We start from the raw sequence: 26,546 nt of genomic DNA, 5'->3' as shown, positions 1-26,546 counted from the left end.
GAAGAACACCCAGAGCAGCTTGGTCCTGGGGAGACACCTGGAGCATAGACAAGACTGCTCCAACCCTACCTGAGAGCAGAGCAGAGGGAGGGTAAAAGCTCTATCAAGGCAGCACAGCATCAAAAGGAGGCAGCTAAACACTCTTTGAGTCTTCCCTGCTGGAAATGAAGTCATCTGAAGTTCCAAAAGAGCAGAGCAGGCAGCCCTTGGAGGACTGTTCAGAGAAGCAGGGCACAGCTTCACAGTCATCTCCTCCACTCCTGCAAGCTGCTGAGCTGCTCTGACTGGCACTCGAAGCAGGATGCGTAACAAGTACCAGAGCAGGCTCCAGCACCCAGTGTGTCCCCATCTCTACCAGCAAAGCCTTTGCTGTTGAGCTCAGATGTAAGCTCAGTCTGCCTGTGCAAGAAGAGGCTGAAATTTTGGTCACTCACAGGTAGGAGCAAATTACTCAGGCTCAGTGATCAGTGCTGGGTGCACTCGAGGAGGCTTCGCGGCCCCTTGGGACCCAGCTGCGCTCCCCAGGCCATGAACAAGGCTCCAGCTCTGCACAGGGCAGGAGAATGAGGAGCTCCCACACCACTGCCCCCTGCTCATGCCATGGTGGCACAGTATGGCCAGCAGTGCATTCCACAGGCAGGGCAGAGCTGTGCCATGCCAGCTGGCAGCCTCTCAGGAGACGCACAGCAGCTGCCTCCCACAGCCTTCGCCGCTTGGTTGGAGCTGCAGGAGCTGCCCACCTTGGAAACACAGCTCCTCTGCCACCTGGGCTGGAAACTGGCCCCTGAGCTGACAGCTCTGATGGGTCCCAGGAGATGGGCAGAAAGTAGAATCATAGAATCAGTCAGGGTTGGAAGGGAGCACAAGGAGCAGCCAGTTCCAACCCCCCTGCCATGCCCAGGGACACCCTACCCTAGAGCAGGCTGCACACAGCCTCAGCCAGCCTGGCCTCAAACACCTCCAGCCATGGGGCCTCAACCACCTCCCTGGGCAACCCATTCCAGCCTCTCATCACTCTCATGCTCAACAGCTTCCTCCTCACCTCCAGTCTGAACCTACCCATTCCACAGGCTCACAGGATATTAGGGGGTGGAAGGGACCCAAGGAGATCATCCAGTCCAACCCCCTTGTCAGAGCAGGACAATCCAATCTAACACAGAACACAGAGGAACACCTCCAGACAGGCCCTGGAAGGCTCCAGAGAAGGAGACTCCACAACCTCTCTGGGCAGTCTGTGCCAGTGCTCTGTGACCCTTACAGTCAAGAAGTTCCTCCTTGTGTTGAGCTGGAACCTCTTTTGCTGCAACTCACACCCATCTCCAGCTTTGCTCCATTCCCCCCAGTCCTGTCCCTACCTGAGAAGCCCTTAGAGAGCCAGGCTGGCAGGGCAGAGGCACCACAAGCACCTCAGTGCTCAGTCAGCAGCTCCTGGAGCTCCAGTGGTCACCTCATGGCTGCTGCCCTGGATTTCAGGATGAAAAAGCTGTCCCCATGGAGAGCTGTGCCTGTCCCCAGCACCTCCTGGGCTGTGGGTGAGTCACACTGTGCTCAGCTCTGTGGGCAGCTGGAGCCAGAAGGCTTGGGAGCAGCTTCCAGAACCCACCTGCGCTGCAGGAACCAAGGTTAAGGCTGGAGGAACAGCAGGGCCCCAAAAGAGTTCAGTCGGGGAGGGGTGGATTTGAAAGCTCCAAAGCAACAACCAACCCCAAGGAAATCTAAACCAAGCACAAAAGCCAAGCTACAACTGAATTAAACCTTCTTACAGCCCATGAGTCACCCCAGCAGCAGGAGAAAAGAAACCTGAATCCCCAGGGAGCAACCAGGTCTGGTTCCACAAAGAGCTGCAGAAGGAAAAGGGCATTTGTAAAGAGCAAAGTAAAAGTGTCAGAGATGGCACTTGGCAGGGCTTAAAGGAAACATCTCTGTGGGATGAAGCAGTGGGACCAGCCCCTCATGTCCCCTAGGAGCAGAGCTTCAGGAGGGGGCTTCAGTGTCTGCACAAGAAGGGCTTTTGGCCTCGGCAGGAGCCCACAGCCCCTCGCAGAGGAATGCAGAGCACTGCCTGAGTTGGATTCCTCCCTGTAACCAAAACCAGGAGGGGCTGCAGCAGCAAACCTCAGCTCCTGGCTGAACCCTCTGACCAGCAGCACCATGGAGGTGGTGCCAGAAGTCACTGAGCCAGCCTGGGAGAAGGAAAAGCTGCAGGAGTCATAGAGTCATAGAATCAAGCAGCTTGGAAGAGAGCTCCAAGCTCAGCCAGCCCAACCTAGCACCCAGCCCTGCCCAAGCAACCAGACCATGGCACTAAGTGCCCCAGCCAGGCTTGGCTGCAACACCTCCAGCCACAGCCACTCCACCACCTCCCTGGGCAGCCCATTCCAATGCCAATCACTCTCTCTGACAACAACTTCCTCCTAACATCCAGCCTAGACCTGCCCTGGCACAGCTTCAGGCTGTGTCCCCTTCTTCTGGTGCTGGCTGCCTGGCAGCAGAGCCCAACCCCACCTGGCTACAGCCTCCCTGCAGCCAGCTGCAGGCAGCAATGAGCTCTGCCCTGAGCCTCCTCTGCTGCAGGCTGCACCCCCCCAGCTCCCTCAGCCTCTCCTCACAGGGCTGTGCTCCAGGCCCCTCCCCAGCCTTGCTGCCCTTCTCTCAACACCTTCCAGCACCTCAACATCTCTCTGCAATGGAGGAGCCCAGAACTGGACACAGCACTGCAGGGGTGGCCTGAGCAGTGCTGAGCACAGGGGCACAAGAACCTCCCTTGTCCTGCTGCCCACACTGCTCCTGAGCCAGCCCAGGATGCCATTGCCTCTGCTGCCCACCTGGGCACTGCTGCCTCCTCTGCAGCTTCTCTCTCCCAGCACCCCCAGCTCCCTCTCTGCCTGGCTGCTCTCAGCCACTCTGTCCCCAGCCTGTAGCACTGCTTGGGGTTGTTGTGGCCAAAGTGCAGAACCCTGCCCTTGGCCTTGTTCAATCTTATCCCCTTGGCCTCTACCCACTCATGCAGCCTGGCCAGGTCCCTCTGCAGGGCTCTGCTCCCCTCCAACAGCTCCACAGCTGCTCCTAGCTTGGTGCCATCTGCAAACTTACTGCTGCTGGACTCAATCCCCTGCTCCACATCATCAGTAAAGATACTGAACAGGACCAGGCCCAGCACTGATCCCAGGAAAAAAGCTTCTAGGGGAAAAATGACAGCAAGGGGAGAGCATGGGGGTCAGAGCTGCAACTCCAAAGCCCCAAGCAGCACACCTGAGGTCACCCCTGAGTGCCACCAGCAGCACCCTGCTATGTGCCAGGTCCTCCACTAATACTGAATCAGGACTGTGAAGCTGCAAATGGAAGACAACAGTAACCTGCTAGGAAAACTGCACTGCCCAGAGCCTGAGGAGCCTCAGGGACTGATGGAATTAAGCAGATCAAGGCTGTGTCTGTGGGCACCAGAACCACCACCCAGCCTCAGCTCTGGCACTGCTTCACTGCAGCCTTCAGGCTCTCTGTGCTCTGGCTGCTTGGCAGAGGTAGCAAGCAGGCACTGGAGCTGCACCTCAAACTTCCAGCAGTTGCATGTCAGATGCTGAAGAGGTTTGAGTTGGACATGGAGAAGGGGTTTGGAAGGCCTGGAGGAGCCTTCCTGTGGAGACAGGCTGGGAGAGATGGGGCTGCTCAGCCTGCAGATGAGAAGGCTCCAGGGAGACCTTAGAGCAGCCTTCCTGTGCCTGAAGGGGCTCCAGGAGAGCTGGGGAGGGAGTTTTGACAAGGGCTGGGAGTAACAGGAGGAGAAGGAATGGATTTGAGCTGGGAGAGGAGAGGAGAGAGTGAGAGTAGAGATGAGGAAGGAAGTATTGACAGTGAGGGTGAGGAGACACTGGCACAGGCTGCCCAGGGAGGTTGTGGAGCATAGAGAGGGAGGGTGAGGAGACACTGGCACAGGCTGCCCAGGGAGGTTGTGGAGCACAGAGAGGGAGGCTGAGGAGACACTGGCACAGGCTGCCCAGGGAGGTTGTGGAGCACAGAAGCACAGAATGTGATCAAAGATCACATTCTGTGCTTCTGTGCTCCACAACCTCCCTGGATGTGTTCAAGACCAGGCTGGATGAAGCCTTGAACCTGGTCCCTGCCCATAGCAGAGGGTTGGATCTGGCTGAACTCTAAGGTCCCTTCCAACCCTACCCATTCCATGACTCTCTGCTCCTCTTCCACTCCATGCAGCAAGGCTCTGAGCCTTTCTGCAACACTCCTGGGAGGTCTGGGGTGAGTGAGGAGATCAGTTGCTGTCACTTCATGCTCTTGAAAGAATGGAAGAGCTGGGGTCAGGCTGTCATGGATGAGTTACAGGGACAGCATTTAATGGCTGGAAAATCCTATACCATAAATCAGCTTTTCCAGGCTACTTTTCACATCACAGCTCCGTGGTGCTGCCAAGGAAAACAGCAGCACCACCCGGGTGGGAACTGTCTGCAGAGTCCATTCTGGGAGCAGACAGCAGAAGGGAAATAGTTTCCAGTTCCCTTAGAGCACAGCAATAAAGAAGTTTCCACAAGTGCCAGCCAGTGGCAGAGTTTGGCAGTGTGCTCCTGGGCACAGGCTGTAGGAAATGCAGCCTGGTGCCAGCCTTACCTGCTTCACTCTGCAGCTGCTGGGCAGCCTCTGCCCTGCACACAGCTCTGTGTTTCCAACACCAACACAAGATGGCCTCAAATCATTTCAGTGCCTCTGGCTGCACAAACCACCAAGTGCTGCTCACAAAGACCTCCCCTTGCTTGTGCTGTGCTTCCAGAGCAGCCAGGAGCAGGTCAGCACAGAAGCAGTAAAGGTTGGAAGGGATTACAAGGATCATCCAATTCCAACCTCCCTGCCATGGGCAGGGACACCTCACACTAGATCAGGCTGCCCACAGCCTCAGCCAGCCTGGCCTTAAACACCTCCAGGGATGAGGCTTCCACCAACTCCCTGGGCAGCCCCTTCTGGGCTCTCACCACCCTCATGCTGAAGAGCTTCTTCCTAACATCCAGTCTGAACCTCCCCATTTCCAGCTTTGCTCCATTCCCCCCAGTCCTGTCACTCCCTGACAGCCTAAAAAGTCCTTCCCCAGCTTTCCTGTCACCCCCTGAAGATACTGAAAGGCCACAACAAGGTCACCTCGGAGCCTTCTCCTCTCCAGACTGAACAGCCCCAACTCCTTCAGTCTCTCCTCATAGCAGAGGTGCTTCAGCCCTCTGACCATGCCTGTGGCTTGTGCCAGGCAGGATGTGGGGCACACTGCTGGGAAACTTCCTCTGCATGCTTAAAGTCCTTCACTTTTTGTCCCTTCACCATCTCCACAGCCTCCAATCTGCCTGTGAAGTCAAACCTGCTTCTTTCCTTCCTCCTCCTCTACTGCACTATCATAAATTCATAGAATCCAGCAGGTTGGCAGAGAGCTCCAAGCTCAGCCAGCCCAACCTAGCACCCAGCCCTGCCCAACTAACCAGACCATGGCACTAAGTGCCCCAGCCAGGCTTGGCTGCAACACCTCCAGCCACAAAGACTCCACCACCTCCTTGGGCAGCCCATTCCAATGCCAATCACTCTCTTTCTGGCAAGAACTTCCTCCTAACATCCAGCCTGAACCTGCCCTGGCACAGCTTGAGCCTCTGTCCCCTTCTTCTGTCCCTGGGGGCCTGGCAGCAGAGCCCAACCCCACCTGGCTACAGCCTCCCTGCAGGCAGCTGCAGACAGCAATGAGCTCTGCCCTGAGCCTCCTCTGCTGCAGGCTGCACCCCCCCAGCTCCCTCAGCCTCTCCTCACAGGGCTGTGCTCCAGGCCCCTCCCCAGCCTTGCTGCCCTTCTCCAAACACCTTCCAGCACCTCAACATCTCTCTTGAACTGAGGTGCCCAGAATTGGACACAGCACTCCAGGGGTGGCCTGAGCAGTGCTGAACACAGGGGCAGAAGAACCTCCCTTGTCCTGCTGCCCACACTACTTGAGGGAGACACAAATCTCCTGGCTGCAGCCTGGCAGGCTCAGCTCTGGGCAGCAGGCCACACAGAAATCCAAAGCTTCCTCTTTAGCTGCGCTGTGCTTCCTCCTCCCTGAATACCTGGAAGCAGCCAGAGCTGCCTCCACTCCTCACTTTGGGTGGCCAGCAGCCTTCCTCCCACCCCCCTCCTCCCCACTCACCTGCTATTTTGATGTTAAGGTTGGCATCCAGGAGGAGATTCTCTGCCTTCAGGTCTCTGTGCACTATGTTCCGGCAGTGGCAGAAGTTGACAGCAGCTACAATCTGCTTGAACTTCCTCCTGGCCTCCTTCTCAGCCATCCTCCCATGGGCCACCAGGTGATCTGCAGGGGACACAGGGGACAGCAGAGGGGTCAGCCACACAGCAGCACTCACACAGGTCCTCCTTATCAGCTTGTGCATGGAGCTGGGGCACGATGTGGGCACCGATGTCACCCTGGTGCCTGACATCAGCTGGCAGCTAGGCTGGCTCCAAGTGAAAGGCTTCACACTCAGAGCTACAGGGAATGGGTTGGGTTGGAAGGGAACTCAAAGATCATCCAGTGCCAAGCCCCTTGCCATGGGCAGGGACACCTCTCACCAGCACAGGGTTGCTCAGCCTGGCACTGAACACCTCCCTGGGCAACCTGTGCCAGTGTCTCCTCACCCTCCCTCTCTGTGCTCCACAACCTCCCTGGCCAACCTGTGCCAGTGTCTCACCACCCTCAACCTGTGCCAGTGTCTCCTCAGTCTCCCTCTCTGTACTCCACTACCTCCCTGGCCAACCTGTGCCAGTGTCTCCTCACCCTCACTGCCTAGAATTCCTTCCTCCACCCCTCCCCTGGAGCTGATGAGGCACAGAAGAGCTGCAGGCAGCAATGGCAGTTTGCAGGATGGAGCTGAGAACTGTGCTACAGCAACTCAGGAGAAGCCTGAGAAGTGTCCTGGAGAGTCCTCAGTGAGCCCACATGGGACCAGAAGGGTTCCCAAGTTCCCTCAGCTCATGGGAAAGTCTTCAAGGAGATTGACCCCAGCCCTTTGTCCTCCAGCAGAGCCCACAGAACTGCTTAGCAGAGGCAGTGGTGAGCCAGACCTCAGAGGGGGTTGTCATCTCCTTGCTCATTTCAAGAGGCTTCTGCTCCTCAGCTGGGCCAGAGCTGCCCTGAAAAGGTTCCTGGCCCAAAGCAGGCTGCACTCCATAACCTCCTGCAGCAGAGAGCTTGCCAGAGCTATCTGCTCCTGCAGTTCACACAGTGAAACCTCTTCTGAAGCCTTCTCCTCAGGTGGCTTCCTGCTCCCTACCCCCCACTTCCCCCCCTCCATTAATTAAAATACCTGCAGCATAATTGACTTGCACTAAATACTAATTACCAAGACCCATCAAAGCCACTCTGCTGGCTCCTGGCTGCACAGCAACCTCCTTCCCCACCTTGGACTGCTGCTGTTGTGCAAGAGAGAGAAGTTGTTGTGCTGGGAACCTGTCAATTGAGTTTTATTCACTGGGGAAGCTGCTGGGCAGGGGCAGGGAGCTCAGCACCAGTTGCAGCCAGGCCCCCTCCAGAGCCTGCTGGCAGCAGAAGGGTACCCAAGCTCCACAGCCCTGTCCCCTCTCATTAAGTCACTTGCATGCTCCTGAGTTTTTGACTCTAAGGAGCTGGGAGGCTGACAGGCAGAGCTAAGGGCCAGCTCCAGCCCTGGCACTGCCACTCAGCAGCAGCTCAGCTCTGGATGACTCAAGGCCATCTGTGTCCTTGCCTTGGCCTGGCTTCAGAGCACAGCCTCTTGGGTGCTCCTGGAGTGCAGCACAAGGCTCCAGCCCCCAGAGGCTCAAAGTGCTTTGGGGGCTGCCCAGGGAGGTGGTGGAGGCACTGACCCTGGAGGTGCTGTTTGGAGGTGCTGCTTAGGGCTATGGTTTAAGGGGGATCTTGTAGGTTGGCCTTGGTGATCCTGAGGGGCTCTGCCAACCTGCAGGTGTCTGTGATTCTGTGACTCTGCTCACGGCATCACAGAATGGGAGGGGTTGGGAGGGACCCCCAGAGATCATCCAGGCCAACCTCCCTGCCAGAGCAGGGGTACCCAGGGCAGGGCACACAGGAACACATCCAGCTGGCTCTTGAATGTCTCCAGAGGAGACTCCACAGCCTCTCTGGGTAGCCTGCTCCAGGCCTCCAGCACCCTCACACCAAAGAAGTTTCTCCTGGTGTTGAGGTGGAAGCTCCTGGGTTCCAGTTTGTGCCCATTGCTTCTTGCCCTAGCACTGGGCATTGCCACAAAGAACCTGGCACCTTCTTCTTGCCCCTACCCCTCAGACATTGCTCAGGTCCCCTCTCAGCCTTCTCCTCTCCAGACTAACCAGTCCCAGCCTTTCTTTACAGCAAAGGTCAATCATAGGATCATAGAATCAACCAAGTTGGAAGAGACTTCCAAGCTCATCCAGTCCAACCTATCCCCCAGCCCTGTCCAATCAACCAGACCAAGGCACTACTAAGTTCCAGCCCCTTCATCATCCTCACAGCTCTCCTGCAGGCAGCCAATCCAACCCAGACACTGCAGCAGATCTCTTCCTACAAGGCTCTCCTGAGCAGGGCTTTGCCCAAGCCATGCTCTCCTGTCCCCCTGCTCAGCCAGGGCCACTCCACCCTGAGCACTTCAGAGCTTGGCTCTCAGGGGCTGCCCTGCCAGACCCAAAACTCTGCTGCCCCTTGTGCCAGCCAACCCTGCCAGGGCTGGGGCCAAAAGCTCTGCAGGTTAGGAGGGAGATTTCAGTTTTGCTGAGGAAGGGGCAGCAGAGGACAGGCCCCAAGCTCTGCACTGGCAGCTTGCTGACATTTCTGCAGCAGCTCCAGAGGAAGGACAGGAACAATGAAGCTCCAGAATGCTTCACATACCACTGAGGACAACTGGGGGCCAAAATTAACTCTTGCCAAGCTTAGTCTGCACAAACCTCTCAAGCAACAGAGGTTGGGGAGATGACCCCCAGGGGTGTCTAGCAATAGGGCAGGGGGAATGGTTTGAAGGTGAGGGAGAGCAGGGTTAGACTGGAGCATAAGGAGAAGTTCTGCAGTATGAGGGAGGGGAAACACTGGTACAGGTTGCCCAGGGAGGCTGTGGATGCCTCCTGCCTGGGGGTGTTCAACACCAGGCTGGATGAGGCCTTGAGCAACTTGTTCTAGTGGGAGGTGTCCCTGCTCATGGTGGAACAGATGACCTCTGAGGTCCCTTCCAACCCAAACCATTCTACCATTTGCCTGGTTCTTGGTGGGAAAGCTGAGGATAGGCAGATAGGAGGTGGGGAGAGAGGGCAGAGGCAGGAACCAGCTGCTGAGCTGGCCAGGCCAGCTGGCAATTGTTGCCCAAGCAAGGAGGAGCTGCGGTGGTGTCCATGAGGTCTGCAGGTCCACAGTAAACAGCTGACATCAAACCACTCTCAGAGTGTGACCTCGAAGCCAGGACACTGCAGGGCTCTGGGACAAAGAGCAGCCTGTGCTGAAGGCAGACAGCAAAGCCCAGGCACAGGCAGGACGAGCAGGGGACAGGAACAGCGATTTCGGCGTCGCTGCTGAAGCCACAGCAGGGCTGCTCCCGGCCCCTGCTCCACAAACAAGGAGTGGCTGAGGTCAAGGCAGCTGCAGCACAGCTCGGCCACGGAAGGAGCTGTCAGCTCTGAGACTGCAAACGCAGACAAACAGGTTGGAAAGCTCTGGAGGTGCTCAGGCAGGAGAGCCTGAAGAGCTGACACGGACCAGGGACAAGGCAGCGACTCCAGCCCTGAGCGATGCCAGTGCCAGCCTCTGTGCCAGTCCACACACACCTCAGGGGCTGCCCCTGCAGTGAGAGCAGCCTGAAAGAGTTGAGGTTGTTGAGCCTGGAGAAGAGAAAGCTCTGGGGAGACTTTAGAGCTGCATTTCAGTAGCTGAAAGGGACCCACAGGCAGGCTGGGGAGGGACTGTGCAGAAGGGCTTGGAGTGACAGGATGAGAGACAATGGTTTGGAGCTGGAGCAGGGCAGAGTTAGGTTGGACAGCAGGAGGAAGCTGTGCACAGGGAGGCTGCTGAGACACTGGCACAGGCTGCCCAGGGCTGTGCTTGAGGCCCCATCCCTGCAGCCAGCCAAGCTCAGCCTTGCTGTGTCCCTGTGCAGCCTGCTCCAGCTGGAGCTGTCCCTGCTGCCTGCAGGGGCTGGACAAGATGCCCTTGGAGGGTCCCTTCCAACCCGATGCACTCTGAAGCTGTGATTCCCATCCAGCCTGCTCCAAGGGGGCTGGGGGCTGAGCTGAAGCAATGTTTTGCCCTCACTCAAAGCCATCCTGCACCCACTGCATTGACCCCAGAGAAGAGCCAGTGTGGGTGTGGGGCCAGCCCATGCTGGAAGCCACTTTCTGTCCATTCCATGAGGACACCCTGGAGGTGCCAACGACTGTGGGGAGACCTTCCCCCATCAGGCAGCTGCCTGCTGCCCATGAGCTGCTCCCTCTCTTAGAACAAAGCCCTGATGGCACCCCAGGACACTCTGAATACAGGGACTTGAGGCTTTCATTTGCCCCCTCTGACACCTCAGGCAGTGCCTGGCACAGCTCAGACCCAGTGAGCAGGGCACTGCCCTGGCTCTGCAAAGACATGGGGAGTGGTGCAGGAGTGGCTGCTCCCAGCTCTGAGCAGGGCTGAAATGCTGGGCAGAGGGCTGGAAATTAGCCATGCTAATGAGCTGAGTTTACTACAGCACCAAAGGCTGCAGAAAGCAATTAGAGCAGCAGTGCCACTCCTGCAGGAGGCTATTTTAGTCACCCAGGGAACTGGGCCCAAGCTTGAGCAGGAGCCTGCACATAGCTCTGTGCTGCTCTGCTTTTGAGGGCAGCTCTGCCAGATCCCACAGAGAGGCAGAGAAAGGAACAAGTGATTTACACTCTGCTGGTGTCACTCACTCCCAGGGGAGGATCTCACAGGCTGGGAGTCCAGCCCTGAGATTCCAGGTTGGGAAAGAACAGGAAGGCTCTGCTGAAGTCAGGTCTCTCACCAGCTGATCCACACTTCCCAAACATCAGCTGCTGCTTGGCTTCTTCCTTCAGCTGTCAGCTCCTCAGAGAAGAGATCCAAAGGAGCAGTGCTGAGAAGCTGCCAGCAGAGCCACCCATAAAGGTGCTGAGGAGCTGCTCTGGCTGCAGAGTTGCTGGAAACCAGCATTTTCCACTTGTCTTACTGGCCTTGAACTGGGCCTTCTCTGGCTCACTAAGAGCTTCATCTTTTACACCTCAGCCTTGCTTCCAGCAGAGTGAGAGGCTCTGGCATCCACAGTGGCTCCACTGCAATGAGTTCCCAGGACACAGAGGTGTTTCCACTCAGCTGGCAGGCTGAGTGTGGCTGTCCTCATAAGGACACTGCCTGCAGCAGGCTGAAGCCAGCTAGCTGCAAGCACCAAGGGCTTTCCTCCTTCTCCAGAACTGGTGGTAGCTAAACAAGCCCAGGCCTGCAAAATCCTGTCAGGAAATCTCTAGTTCCACTGCTCATGGCAGTAAAAGAATCCAGCTGTGTCCAGCTCTGGAGCCCTCAACACAGGGAGGACATGGAGCTGATGGGCTGGAGCAGCTCTGCTACAAGCCCAGGCTGAGGGAGCTGAGCCTGGAGAAGAGAAGGCTCCAGGAAGACCTCAGAGCAGCCTGCCAGGACCTGAAGGTGCTACAAGCAGGCTGCAGAGAAGCTGTGTCCAAAGGCCTGCAGGGATAGGCTGAGGGCAGTGGTTTGAAATGAGAGCAGAGCAGATTGAGGTTGGATGTGAGGAACAAGTTCTGCAGCAGGAGGCTGCTGGAACACTGCAACAGGTTGCCCAGGGAGGTGGTTGAGGCCTCAGCCCTGGAGATATTCAAGGTGAGGCTGGACAGGGCTCTGAGCAAGCTGCTCTAGAGGAGGATGTCCCTTGTGGCTGCAGGGAGTTGCCCTGGCTGAGCTTTGCGAGTTCCTTCCCACCCAATCCATTCTAGGACTCTGTGCTGGGCCAACAGATCAGAAGAGCCATGGTCTGGGGGTCAGAAGGCCACAGACTCTCAGGGCAGGCTGGAAGTTACAGGCACCCCTCAACACTTCTGCCTCTGGCAACAAGCTCCAGGTGAGCTGCTGGGAGGCAAAGCAGCCAGCAAGGCTCTGACACCCGAGGGGGTGGCTGCTGCCCAGAGCTCTACTGCCAGAGCCAGCAGCAGCACCTGTCAGTGACACCCAGAGCAGACACAGAGGTGATGAAGTCATTTTTCCATCGAGCTGCTCTCCCTCATTTCTTTACCCCTCTTGTCCATGGAAAGTTCTCAGGCTGAAGGGCATCTCTCAGCTGAAAGGAGAGCCTGGCAGCTGTCTGCAGGTCGCTGTAGCTGCCCCAGTGCATTATCTGATTAAAGAATGCAATAAATGTACTTACCAAAGATCTCCCCTCCACTGGCATACTCTGTCACCAGATAAATCATCCTCTCTGTCTCCATGACCTGCACACAAGGGCAGAAAAGTGACAGATGAGGAGACTGCAGCCTGCAAAAGGGCCAATTCCACTGCTTCTGGGACACCTGCAGCTGCTGCCCCCAGCCCAAAGCTTCCCCTTCCACAGGCCCTGGGGGAATGGGCAGGAGCAGGGGGAGAACCAAACAGCAGGTCTGAACACAGGGGATGTAACCAAACAACATCCCCCCTGCCCCTTCCTCCTCCCTCACCCCTTGCTCCTCCCTCCTCCATCCCCCCTGCCCCTTCCTCCTCCACTCCCCCTGCCCCTTTCTCCATCCCCCCTGCCCCTTCCTCTGTTCCCCTAGACCCTTCCTCCTCCCTCACCCCTTGCTCCTCCCTCCTCCATCCCCCCTGCCCCTTCCTTTGTCCCCCTAGACCCTTCCTTCTCCCTCACCCCTTCCTCCTCCCTCCTCCATCCCCCCTGCCCCTTCCTCCTCCACTCCCCTTGCCCCTTCCTTCATCCCCCCAGACCCTTCCTCCTCTCTCACCCCTTGCTCCTCCCTCCTCCACTCCCCCTGCCCCTTCCTCCTCCACCCCCCTGCCCCTTCTTCCATCCCTCTCTGACCTTTCCTCCTCCACTCCCCTTGCCCTTTCCTCCTCCATCCCCCTCTGCCTCTCCCTCCTTCATCCCTCCTACCCCTTCCTCCTCCACCTCCCTGCCCCTTCCTCCTCCATCTCCCCCAGCCCCTTCCTCCTCCATCTCCCCCAGCCCCTTCCTCCTCCATCTCCCCTGCCCCTTCCTCCTCCATCCTCCCTGCCCCTTCCTCCTCCATCTCCCCCAGCCCCTTCCTCCTCCATCTCCCCTGCCCCTTCCTCCTCCATCCCCCTTGCCTCTCCCAGAGGGTAGGAGTTTTTGCCACACTTTGCCCTCACAATCAAACTGCTCCAAGACCTTCAAGCATCAAAGCCTTCCCCAGTGTTCCAGGCAGGAAAAGTAAAGGAATAACCCTGAAGGAATCACTCTGGAGAGCACAGAGCTGTGGTGTGGAGGGATGGAAGCTCCTACCTGGTACAGCCTGATGATGTGTGGGTGGCAAAGCATCTTCATGATCTGAACTTCTCTAAAGATCTTCTTCAGGTTCTCCTCATCCAGCTGTGTCTTATCAATGATCTTTATAGCCACCTAGAGGAGAACGGAGCAGAGGTTGTTGGCTCAGCTGCATCTGAGGAAGAGCCCTTTTCAAACCCAAACTCTGCACCTGAGAGCCTGCTGCTGTGCTGAGCACGGCACAAACACTGCCCCCCTGCCTCTGAGCCACACCGAGGGCACAACAGCTTCCAGGGGCCAGACCCCAGGCACACAGCTCAGCACTGCAGCAGGGCTGGAGCTGGGGCTCAGGCTGCTAACAGCCCAGGGGTTGGGTTGTTTTCAGAGAGCTCTCTCCCACTCCACTGACATCCTTTCAACAACTCCAAAGGCTTCCAGTCAGTTGCTCTCCACAACCCCCCAGGCTCATCGAGTTCCTCTCCTCTGCTTCCCTGAGGCTGGTGGCTCCCAGCTCTTTTGGGCAGGGGTAGTAAAGCCATCAGGCTGCAAACTGGGGGACACATCTGAGCTCAGGAGCCCAGAGGCAGATAGCAAGGAAGGAGCCTTTCCCAGGTCAGGTTGAGCAGAGGAGCAGAGGTACCCAGGGCAAAGAGCTGAAAGAAAAGGCTGCTCCTGCTGGCACTGCTGCTGCTCCACAGCAGACTCCAGCCCCAGTCCCTTGCTCCTCACCAAGCACCAGCAGCATGAGGGAGCAGCTCCAGCTCAGCTCTGCTGTGTGGGCTGCAGTGGCAGCCAGCAGCAGTTTCCTCACTCAGAGACACCACTGCCCCTGGGACAAGAGCCACAGGCACCAGCTCCTCCTGCCTGCTCTGCCAAAGGTCCTGCAGGGAGATGGCAGAGCGGGGAAGGGCAGGGGGAAGGGCAGGGGGAAGGGCAGGGGGAAGGGCAGGGGGAAGGGCAGGGGGAAGGGCAGGGGGAAGGGCAGGGGGAAGGGCAGGGGGAAGGGCAGGGGGAAGGGCAGGGGGAAGGGCAGGGGGAAGGGCAAGGGCAGCACTGTGGGCAAAGGTTCTGATGAGACACAATCAGAATGACTGAGAGGAGCCCAAAACCCTGCTGCTGGCTACTGGCAAAGCCCACCAAAGTGGCACACAGACACCAGCCCAGTGCCACACAACCCCCTGGGGCAATGCTAAGTGATGCTGCAAAAGCAGCAAACCAGCCCAACAAAAGGAACCTGCAGGGACCCACCTGGGGCACAGGAATATCAACCTTGGAGTTATCCTGATCCAATCTCTGCCCCACACGGAGGCAGCAGCCCAGGAAATCACCAAGCACAGAGGCTGCTTCTTGCATTGGCAACCTTCAGCTCAGAGCACAGGAACGGTTCCAGACCTTCTCAGTCCCTGAGCACGCTTCCTGCAGCAGCCCTGGGAGCTGAAAGGCAGCCAGGCCTGGCACAGGGCACCAGGAGCTGCTGGCAGGAGCAGGGATGGAGCCCAGGCCCAAGGTGAAGCGGCAGCAGGAGGCTGCCAAGCACTAAAGGGCAGTGATTAACAGGGTGTCAAGCTGCTGGTGCCCTGCTGGAGCCTGGCAACCCCCAGGCAGGGACACCTCCCACCAGCCCAGGGTTGCTCAAGGACTCATCCAGCCTGGCACTGAACACCTCCAGGGAGGTTGTGGAGCACAGAAGGACAGAATGTGATCAAAGCTGTGCTCCACAACCTCCCTGGGCAACCTGTGCCAGTGTCTCCTCACCCTCCCTCTCTGTGCTCCACAACCTCCCTGGCCAACCTGTGCCAGTGTCTCCCCACCCTCACTGCCAGGAATTCCTTCCTGATCTCCAGTCTCAATCTGTCCCCAAGCAGGACAGAGCCAAAGCTCAGGCCACAGCAGCAGGTTTTACAAGTCCCTGTTCTGCCCTGAAAGCTCAGATGTTAGATCTGGCAGCCCTCAGATCATGCCAGAGGAGAAGAGTGGCCTAAAGGAGGCACGAGTCTGAGTACAGCAGAGAATTCCTCCTGGCAGGAATTCCAATGAATATAAGCATCCTGTTTAGCAGCCAAGTGTGGCCAACCTCCATCCAGACTTCCTGCAATCAACACTGCCCTGCCAGAGGAGAAGGGAACAAACTGCTGGTGCCCAGGAGAAGGCAGGGCAGGGAGAGGACAACCACCATGGTCTTAACTGCTCCAGCTCCTTGGCACGGCTGTGAGTGGGACAGAAGGCAGAAGCAGCCATGGAGAGCAGCCATGGAACAGGAGCAGCCATGGAGAGCAGCCATGGCCACAGAGAGCAGCCATGGAGCAGGAGCAGCCATGGAGCAGGAGCAGCCAGGGAGCAGGAGCAGCCAGGGAGCAGGAGCAGCCAGGGAGCAGGAGCAGCCAGGGAGCAGGAGCAGCCATGGCCACAGAGAGCAGCCATGGAGCAGGAGCAGCCATGGAGCAGGAGCAGCCAGGGAGCAGGAGCAGCCATGGAGCAGGAGCAGCCATGGAGCAGGAGCAGCCAGGGAGCAGGAGCAGCCAGGGCGCAGGAGCAGCCAGGGAGCAGGAGCAGCCAGGGAGCAGGAGCAGCCACGGTGCAGGAGCAGCCAGGGAGCAGGAGCAGCCAGGGAGCAGGAGCAGCCAGGGAGCAGGAGCAGCCAGGGAGCAGGAGCAGCCAGGGAGCAGGAGCAGCCAGGGAGCAGGAGCAGCCAGGGAGCAGGAGCAGCCAGGGAACAGGAGCAGCCAGGGAGCAGGAGCAGCCAGGGAGCAGGAGCAGCCAGGGAGCAGGAGCAGCCAGGGAGCAGGAGCAGCCAGGGAACAGGAGCAGCCACGGTGCAGGAGCAGCCAGGGAGCAGGAGCAGCCAGGGAGCAGGAGCAGCCAGGGAGCAGGAGCAGCCAGGGAGCAGGAGCAGCCAGGGAGCAGGAGCAGCCAGGGAGCAGGAGCATTTCCTCTTTCTTCTGCACCGTGATGAAGGGAAGGAGCTGCAGAACCCCTCCCACAGCTCCAGTCTCACCCTGCTCTACCTCAGCTCCAAACCATTCCTCCTTGTCCTGCCTCAGACACCTTCATGGAATGTCCTTCTGCAGCCTTCCTGCAGAATCCCTCCAGGCAGCTCTAGGTGCCTTTGGAATCTTCTCCAGCTGAACAATTCCAGCTCCTTCAGCCTATCTTTCCCCCAGAGGTGCTTCAGCCCCTGGCTCATCCCTGGATCCCCAGGACCACTGCATTAGCTCCAAGCAGAGGCACTCCAGGGCTGTGCCAATGCCAAGGGTGACCCTGGGCTGCTGCAGGCTGTGGCCCTGCTCCCTTTGATGGCTGCCACTGCAGTGGCAGATGCTCTTCAGGCAGGCTGGCATCAGAAGCCTGCCTGTGTGTGCAGGGTCAGCAGGAGGGATCTGTCTGAATGCAAACAGGCAATTTGTCCAGCTCAGAATGCTCAGCAGCAGAGGTGCACTCAATGTGACCCTGCAGAGAGGCAGAGAGCAGCCAGACTGCACCTGACAAGCTCAAGGGCCAGAGACAGGCAGCTCCTCCTGGCAGCCAGCGACCCAGCAGAACCCACCCAGCTGGAAACGATGCAGGAGACAAAACTGGGCCAGGCTGCAGCCAAAATTGGTGGCTTTAGGAGGTGGCACAAATGTAACTATTGGCAGCAGCTGAAAGCAGGAAGCTGTGGACCAAGATGTGTGCAGAAGAGCTGGGTCTGCTCAGGAAGGAAGCTATCACTTTGTCCACAGCCCTCTCCAGAATCAATGCAGTGACTGAGCCAGCAGTGTGCACTTGCAGCCCAGAAAGCCAAGCAGAGCCTGGGCTGCAGCAGCAGAAGTGTGGCCAGCAGGGCCAGGGAGGGGATTCTCCTCCTCTGCTATGACCCCACCTGGAGTCCTGCATCCAGCTCTGGAGCCCCTGGGACAAGAGGGCTGTGGAGATGCTGGAGAGTGTCCAGAGCAGGGCCAGGAGGATGCTCAGAGGCTGCAGCAGCTCTGCTGTGAGCACAGCCTGAAAGAGTTGGGGCTGTGCAGGCTGGAGCAGAGGAGGCTCCCAGGTCACCTTCTTGTGGCCTGCCAGGATCTGAAGGGGGCTCCAAAAAAGCTGGGGAGGGACTTTTGAGGCTATCAGGGAGTGTCAGGAGTGGGGGGAATGGAGCAAAGGTGGAGGTGGGGAGAGTGAGGCTGGAGGTGAGGAGGAAGTTGTTGAGCAAGAGAATGGTGAGAGGCTGGAATGGGTTGCCCAGGGAGGTGGTTGAGGCCCCATGGCTGGAGGGGTTTGAGGCCAGGCTGGCTGAGGCTATGTGCAGCCTGCTCTAGGGTAGGGTGTCCCTGGGCATGGCAGGGGGGTTGGGACTGTCTGCTCCTTGTGCTCCCTTCCATGACTCTATGACTTGGGGCTTGCACCAGGTGAAGGCAGCACTGATGGTGTCTTGAGGAGGTCAGCACTGCTGGGCTGCTGCAGGCTTCCCTCCTGCCTGTGCTCTGTGCTCTGCTGTGACCTAGCCCTGTCCTTTGGGGAACAGCAGTGGGGTTTGAGAGACAGGAGCACAAACCCCACTTTGCCCTCTACAGCTCAGCTACTGGAGGTCAAAGCCCAGTGGAGAAAAACCATTTCAGGAGAGAAAATAATCACAGAAACATTCTGGTTGGCAAAGCCTCTCAGCATCACCAAGTCCAACTGATACCCCTGCTCTACAAGATTCACCCTAAACCATATCCCCAAGCACCACATCCAAACAACTTTAACACATAAAAATCACTTCAGGAGAGAAGGTAAAAAAAAAACATTTCAGGAGAGGGAAAAAAGTCACCTCAGATGTGGTTGGAAGTGCTGCAGCCAGAGGGAACTCATCTACAGCATGAAACTATCCAACACACGCAGGAGGTAAGTGCTGCTACCCCCCAGGAGATCCAATGTCCAACAGCAACTCAAGCCCAAGTGCAGAGTCCTCCTCCTCCTCCTCCTCCTGCCCCAGCAGTCCCAGGGCTCACAGCCACAAGTTCACCCACAGCAAGAGTGAAGTGAATCACAGAACCACAGAATGAACCAGGTTGGAAGAGACCTCTGAGATCATCGAGTCCAACCTAGCACCTAACTCTGAGCTAAGCCATGGCACTAAGTGCCTCCTGCAGCCTCCTCTTAAACATCTCCAGGGATGGGGACTCCACCACCTCCCTGGGCAGCCCATTCCAGTGCCAATCACTCTCTCTGACAACAACTTCCTCCTAACATCCAGCCTCAACCTGCCCTGGCACAGCTTGAGCCTCTGTCCCCTTCTTCTGGCCCTGGGGGCCTGGCAGCAGAGCCCAACCCCACCTGGCTACAGCCTCCCTGCAGGCAGCTGCAGGCAGCAATGAGCTCTGCCCTGAGCCTCCTCTGCTGCAGGCTGCACCCCCCCAGCTCCCTCAGCCTCTCCTCACAGGGCTGTGCTCCAGGCCCCTCCCCAGCCTTGCTGCCCTTCTCCAAACACCTTCCAGCACCTCAACATCTCTCTGCAATGGAGGAGCCCAGAGCTGGACACAGCACTCAAGGTGTGGCCTGAGCAGCACTGAGTACAGGAGCAGAATGACCTTCCTGGTCCTGCTGCCCACACTACTGAAGCTCTGCCAGCAGCTAGCAAGCTCCATGGTGCTGCTCAAACAGCTTCTGGAGCTGTGCTCTCCTGCCCTTCTCATGAGGACCTTGCTACAGCTCAGTGCAGCTTCTCCCAATGCCTTCATCCCCTGGGGCAGCAGCAGGGAAGAGCAGAAGGCCTCCTGCTGAACACACCAACGTGAGCTGCAGCAGGGACTTGCTGAACAGCAGCACAGGCACCAAGGCTGCAGGGAAAGGCAAGGGAAACCCAACGGGAGGAGCCAAGGAGCAAAACCAACCCCTGCAGTGCGTGGAGAACCTCCTGCTGCAAACTGAGGTGCTGCCAAGTGCAAGTTCGTTGGCAGGGACACAGCAGGGAGCACCCTGCAGGCTGCAAGCACAGGGCTTAAGCAGCTTAAGCACAGGAATCCCTTAAGCTACACCACATCCACCTGCAGTCTTTATCCTGCCTGAAAGTGAAGCCTTCAGAGGCTTTCCCCAAGTGCTGGTGGGCTGCTGGACCTCCTGGTGGCATGTTGCATCTCCTGGGGGGATTCTGGACCTCTTGGTTTGTGCCTGAGCTGCAGCAAGAGGCTGCTCTGGACGGAGCTAACAGCAGAGCAAGTCCTGGCAAAGCCTCAGCCACACCTCAGCAGTTCAGACGGCAGCAGGAGATGTTCACACAGCTCCTGCCTCCTCCAGCTTCCACCAGCTTTACTCTGCACCCTGTTTATGTTACCCCTGACCTCTCCAGCTCTGCATTCCTCACTCTGCTCCAAGAGCAGAGAAACCCTCCAGCTCCAGGCTTGGGCTGCTGCTTGTGCCAGTGATGGCTTTCAGCTCAGAAAATGTCTGGGATGCTTCAGTGCTGCAAGCCCCAGAGCTTCCCAGCAGTTAGAGGGGGCAGATCAGCCCCTTTCTTGAGGCAGAGAAGAGAAGCAAACCACAGCCACAAATGGCAGCCTACAGCCATGGCCTGCTCTGCCCCACTGAAATACACTCCCACATCCATGTCCAGCCAGAGAGCAGGCACCAAGGATTCAGTGTCAGGTTAGGAGACCAAACTGACCCCTTCCAGACCTGGACTAGAGAGGCAGAACAGCTCAAGACTGCCACTAAAAGTTACCTTAAGCCCAAGAGTAAAAGCTGAGGTGGAAGCTAAGCAGAGGGTCCTCTCCCCAGCAAAGCTCACCCCTGGCTTCATCAGCTCAGGATCTCTGATGTGAGCCCTCTGCAGCAGAGTGGAGATGCCCCAGGCCAGCACACACTGCAGGCAGCTCTCAGAGCCCCAGCTGCCAGCACAGCCATGCTCTGGGCAAACCCCAGCAGGTGTCAAACCCCTCACAGACCTGCAATGGGGAAGCAGCTTCTGCCTGGAGCAGCAGCAGCAGCCCTGTGGCAACCCCAGGGGCTGCTGTGTGGGTGTGTGGGGGGTGAAGGGCAGGGGACACTGCTGCTTAAGCCCTGTGCTTGCAGCCTGCAGGGTGCTCCCTGCTGTGTCCCTGCCAACGAACTTGCACTTGCAGCACCTCAGTTTGCAGCAGGAGGTTCTCCACGCACTGCAGGGGTTGGTTTTGCTCCTTGGCTCCTCCCGTTGGGTTTCCCTTGCCTTTCCCTGCAGCCTTGGTGCCTGTGCTGCTGTTCAGCAAGTCCCTGCTGCAGCTCACGTTGGTGTGTTCAGCAGGAGGCCTTCTGCTCTTCCCTGCTGCTGCCCCAGGGGATGAAGGCATTGGGAGAAGCTGCACTGAGCTGTAGCAAGGTCCTCATGAGAAGGGCAGGAGAGCACAGCTCCAGAAGCTGTTTGAGCAGCACCATGGAGCTTGCTAGCTGCTGGCAGAGCTTCAGTAGTGTGGGCAGCAGGACCAGGAAGGTCATTCTGCTCCTGTACTCAGTGCTGCTCAGGCCACACCTGCAGTGCTGTGTCCAGTTCTGGGCTCCTGAATTGCAGAGAGATGCTGAGGTGCTGGAAGGTGTTTGGAGAAGGGCAGCAAGGCTGGGGAGGGGCCTGGAGCACAGCCCTGTGAGGAGAGGCAGGGACACTGCTGTGGCTCAGCCCTACCAGCTGCTGAGGCTGCAGTGCTACCTCCATGGCTTCCACACAACCAAACAGCAGCCTTGGCACTCACTGCACACAGCCTGGGCCATGCTCATTAAAACCAATTGCTGAGTGAGCTGGAAGCAGCACAGCCCCGTGTGGAGGTGCACTGCAACGGATCTAAAGCTGTTAACTAATCAGGTGGGCTGGGGAAAAGCAGATCCTGGTCAGGTCAGCAGAGCTGGAGAAAATCCTGGGAGGCTGCCTGAGAGCAACAGCAAGCTCCAGGAGCCAGTTGCTTAGCAGCAGAGTTTTGGAGCTGCAGCTGCATGCAGGAAGGGATCTGTCACAGCAGCAGGGGCTGTGCAGTGACACGAGTGAAGCAAAGCTCCCTGCAGCAGAGGTCTGGCCTAGGAGCAGGGGGGTGAGGTCCTGCCCAACTGCCAGGCTCTCAAGGGAAGGACCTGCCTCAGATTTCAAAAGGAATTCTTCACCAAGCTGCCAGGAAACCAGAGCAGGTTCTCAATGTGGGGCTGGAAGTTGCTCTGGACTGGCACAAGAAGGACATCAAAATGTTAGAATGGGTAGAGGAGACCACAAAGATGCTGCAGCAGCTCTGCTATGAGGACAGGCTGAGAGAGTTGGGGCTCTGCAGGCTGGAGAAGAGAAGGCTTGGAGGAGACCTTGGAGTGGCCTTCCAGGATCTGAAGGGGGCTACAGGAGGGCTGGAGAGGGACTACTGACAAGGTCTGGGAATGACAAGAGGAGGAGGAATGAGTTTGAACTGGCAGAGAGGAGATTGAAACTGGATGTTAGGAAAGGGTTCTTTAGAGTGAGGGTGAGCTGGCACAGGTTGGCCAGGGAGGTTGTGGAGCACAGAGAGGGAGGGTGAGGAGACACTGGCACAGGTTTCTCCAGGGAGGTTGTGGAGCACAGAAGCACAGAATGTGATCTTTGATCACATTCTGTGCTTCTGTGCTCCACAACCTCCCTGGAGGTGTTCAAGGCCAGGCTGGATGAGACCTTGAGTGACCTGTTCTAGTGGGAGGTGTCCCTGCCTATGGCAGGGGATTGGAACTGGCTGAGCTTTGAGGTCCTTTCCAAACTAAACCATGCTGTGATTTCAGGCAGGACCTGAAGGCACAGGAGCCAAGGCAAAGCAGCAGGTCCCAGGTGCACAGCTTGAAATCAGAGCCAAGGGCACTGCAGGGTTAAACCCTAAAGCTCAGAAGCAAGGGCAGCAGTTAGCCGGTGCAGGTGAGATGCTCAGAGCCCTGCTGGCCCCTGGGGCTGGAGTCTTTCAGCAACACCTCCACTGCAAGGATCGCAGCCGGGATCCAGAGGTCACCAGTGAGGAGTGGGAGCAGCTCCACCTCCCTGCCACCAGAAACCTGCTCCCGGCAACCAGCACTGCTGCACCACTGCAGCTCTGGCCCCAGCTGAAGAGCAGCTGCTGGTTTTCACGGAGCAGACAGCACAGGCAGCAAGAGCATCTCTGCTTTGGCTCTCCAGACTTCCACACGCCAGGAATCCTCCTGCCGTAAGCTGCAGCCAGGAACGTAACTGGCAGCGTCCCAGGACGTGCGGCAGAGCCACGGGGAGCCCTTGCACCAGCTCCCAGCTCCTTTCTGAGGCCCCTTAAGGGTTAAAGCAGAGGACATCTGGAAGATATTAAGCACTGATGTCTTGGCTTCCCTTCTGCAAACAGCAACGACCTCCAGAGGAATCTGTCAGCCCCCGGAACAATTCCTTTCCCTCAGCCCCGCAGCCTGCTCCTCTGCCTCGCCGCAGCCTCGGCGCTGGGCTGAGTCCTGCCCACATTCCAGGGAGAGGCCAGGTCCTGGCTCCTGTAGCCTGCACACCACTTCCATCTGCAGCTACACCACGGGCAAGCAGAAGCAAAACAGCTCCTGGTTAAAAAGCAGGCTGTGGGAACATGGGATAATAGCCCACTGGAAGCAGAGAAGCAGCAGGGAAAATGCAAAGTGACAGAGGAGGAGGAGGAAGAGGAGGTGGAGGAAGGAGTCACCACCCCTCTTTCTATGCCACTAGGTCCAGCTGGGAATGTGGCATTCCAGGCTCTGGGAGCATGCACCAATACCCTCCTAAGCCTGGGAAGCTTTTGAGTCTTTTCCACACCACAGCCAATCTGCTTCACAACAAAGCCAAAGGCCAAAGGCTTTGCACAGAGGAGCTGGCACCCAGTGAGGGGCACCCAACAGTGCAAACATCCACGTGGCAATGTTTGCAGAGGCTCCAAAGTCCCCAAGCAGCCTTTAGCCAGCAGCACATCCCAGGCTTTTCCTGGGATCCAGAGTTAAAGGTTTAGGACAAAATGTTCCCCTGTGCGTGAGCAGGATGCTGCTGGCAGGGCAAGGGGCAAGGGACTGAAGCTAGAAGAGGGCAGATTGAGACTGGAGATGAGGAAGAAGTTCTTGGCAGTCAGGGTGAGGAGACACTGGCACAGGTTTGCCCAGGGAGGCTGTGGAGCACAGAGAGGGAGGGTGAGGAGACACTGGCACAGGTTGGCCAGGGAGGTTGTGGAGCACAGAGAGGGAGGGTGAGGAGACACTGGCACAGGTTGCCCAGGGATGTTGTGGAGCACAGAGAGGGAGGGTGAGGAGACACTGGCACAGGTTGGCCAGGGAGGTTGTGGAGCACAGAAGCACAGAATGTGATCTTTGATCACATTCTGTGCTTCTGTGCTCCACAACCTCCCTGGAGGTGTTCAGTGCCAGGCTGGATGAGGCCTTGAGCAAGCCTGTGCTGGTTGGAGGTGTCCCTGCCCATGGCAAGGGGCTGGCACTGGATGAGCTTTAAGGTCCCTTCCAAGACAAACCTATCCTATGGTTCCAGGACCCTCAGGCACATGGAGAGCCCAGCAGCAGTGTGGCAGGGATGTGAAGGATAAAGCCAAGGCAGGCTCTGGATGCTGCACTCAGCTGCCTGGGCACTGCCTGTCCAGCAGCAAGCAGTGGCCTTGTCCCAAGCCAGCCTGTGAGAGGCAGCAGCTGAGAGCTGAGCAGGACCTGCCCCCAGCACCCACCCACCCTGGGCACACAGAAGGACATTTCCAAGCTCCAAGGCTCCAGACACCAGCAGCCCTCACTCCAGAACTGTTAGCAAATGAAGTGGAGATTTTGGGGCAAGGAAGCCAAGAGGGCAGCTGAGGAATGTGGCACTCAGGACATTAACCCCCAGCAGCAGAGGGAGGCACACCCAAGCCTGCACAGCCCCTTCCTGCCCCTGCCCTCCTACCTGCTCTGCACCAGAACCTAACCAAGCTGTGCCAGGAGCAGCATCACACACGTCAGGAAGGTCACCTTCCCTTGCCCCCATCCCAGCCACTCCTTGATGTTCACAGCAACACCAAGACACCTTGCCAGGTCCCCTGAAAGCTCAGCCTGGTGACCACAGCAGGCACCAGGCAGGCCCAGCTGCCCTGGGCTGGTATCACAGGATATTAGGGGCTGGAAGAGACCCAAAGAGCTCATCCAGTCCAACCTCCCTGCCAGAGCAGGACCACACCACCTAGCTCAGGGCACACAGGAACACATCCAGACAGGCCTGGAAAGGCTCCAGACAAGGAGACTCCACAACCTCTCTGGGCAGCCTGTGCCAGGGCTCTGGGACCCTTGCAATGAAGAAGTTGCCCTTGTGCTGAGCTGGAACCTCCTGTGCTGCAGCTTCCATCCACTGCTGCTTGTGCTATCCCAGGGAGCAGTGAGCAGAGCCTGTCCCCCCCTCCTGACCCCCAGCCCTCAGCTATTGATATCAACATTGATTCAATCCTCTCTTCTCCAGACTAAGCAGCCCCAGGAGACCCTCTCCTCCTCAGGCAGTGCTCCAGACCCCTCATCATCCTCATAGCCCTCCTTTGGATCCTCTCCAGCAGATCCCTGTCCCTCTTCAACTGGAGATCCCAGGCACTGGAATCTCACTCTGCTTCACCCTGCCCTGCAAAGGACCTCCACAAGACACTGCTGCAAACAAGAGCCTCTGTGGGCACAACAGAAAGGCTGAAAAGCAGCTCTGAGCTCTCCCTGGAGCCTTCTCATCTGCAGTCCTCTCAGCCTGCCCCGCAGCAGAGGTGCTGGAGCCCTCTGATCATCACTGCTGCTCTCACAGGCAGATCTCGTGCTCATGATTCACCTTTCTGAGCAAGCTAAAGCAGCACACAGCTCCCTGGAGAAGCTAATTTGGGTAAGGAAAGGACAATTCCAGAGCTTCACTCTCAGCACTTGAGCGAGCCACTGCCTCCCAAAGCTCTCACACAGCCACCAGCCCCAAGCTGGTGACAGCACATGGCAAAGGGCCAGGAACCAAACAGTAGTGCCCAGCCTGGGCTTATCACTGCCAGACCATCTGTGCAGAGCAGAGCAGTGACAGGACAAAGGGGAATGGTTTGAAGCTGAGGGTGAACAGGGTTGGACTGGAGCTGAAGAAGTTCTTCAGTAGCAGGGTGGTGAGACACTGGCACAGGTTGGCCAGGGAGGTTGTGGAGCACAGAGAGGGAGGGTGAGGAGACACTGGCACAGGTTGGCCAGGGAGGTTGTGGAGCACAGAGAGGGAGGGTGAGGAGACACTGGCACAGGTTGGCCAGGGAGGTTGTGGAGCACAGGGAGGGAGGGTGAGGAGACACTGGCACAGGTTGCCCAGGGAGGTTGTGGAGCACAGAGAGGGAGGGTGAGGAGACACTGGCACAGGTTGGCCAGGGAGGTTGTGGAGCACAGGGAGGGAGGGTGAGGAGACACTGGCACAGGTTGGCCAGGGAGGTTGTGGAGCACAGGGAGGGAGGGTGAGGAGACAATGGCACAGGTTGGCCAGGGAGGTTGTGGAGCACAGAGAGGGAGGGTGAGGAGACACTGGCACAGGTTGGCCAGGGAGGTTGTGGAGCACAGAAGCACAGAAGATCAAAGATCACATTCTGTGCTTCTGTGCTCCACAACCTCCCTGGAGGTGTTCAAGGCCAGGCTGGATGAAGCCTTGAGCAACCTTGAGCTGGCTGGGAGGTATCCCTGCCCATGGCAGAGGGGTGGAGTAGATGATCTCTAAGGTCCCCCCAATCCCAACCACTGTGACTCTATGATCTTGGGCAGGTGAAGCAGGAGCCTGGCAGGAGCCAGGGGCTGTGGTGTCCAGAGGGTTGCAGGGAGGCTCTGCCCTCGGTACCAACAGTCCCCACAGCTACAACCTTGCTGGAGAAGGCAAAGCCAGGGACAAAAGGGTCCTTTTGGAGCAGGGAGCCAGGGCTGCTTTGGAAGCAGCCTTCAGTGAAGTGAGACCCAGGTTGCCACTGTGGCAGCTGCTTGGCATCGCCACTCTCAGTGCTGCTCAGAGGGAGTACAGCAGCAACCGAAACAGCAGCTTGGGCATGGCATAAGTGGGCACAAGTGGGCTCTTCCAACACTTGGGGTGAGGAACCATGCTCTGAAAAGGTTTAATTTCTAGGGAATGTTTGAACACCACAGAGCAAACACTGAGTCAGAGGCACTGAGCCCAGGTGAAAGCAGCAG

At 57.8% G+C, this 26,546-nt stretch overlaps 1 protein-coding gene across 1 annotated transcript in view; it reads right to left on the bottom strand.

The window, feature by feature from the left end:
- SIK3 (SIK family kinase 3) overlaps nucleotides 1–26,546 on the bottom strand; it is an 82,041-nt gene that overhangs the window by 28,704 nt on the left and 26,791 nt on the right. The window contains 3 exon segments of the mRNA XM_064173385.1: nucleotides 6,164–6,325; nucleotides 12,384–12,447; nucleotides 13,467–13,583. Coding sequence (XP_064029455.1) covers nucleotides 6,164–6,325; nucleotides 12,384–12,447; nucleotides 13,467–13,508 — 268 coding nt within the window. The 5' untranslated portion in view covers nucleotides 13,509–13,583.

The sequence above is a fragment of the Pogoniulus pusillus genome, chromosome 38, assembly GCF_015220805.1.
Source record: "Pogoniulus pusillus isolate bPogPus1 chromosome 38, bPogPus1.pri, whole genome shotgun sequence".
Taxonomy (NCBI): domain Eukaryota; kingdom Metazoa; phylum Chordata; class Aves; order Piciformes; family Lybiidae; genus Pogoniulus; species Pogoniulus pusillus.
This window is presented reverse-complemented; position numbering and strand designations above follow the sequence as displayed.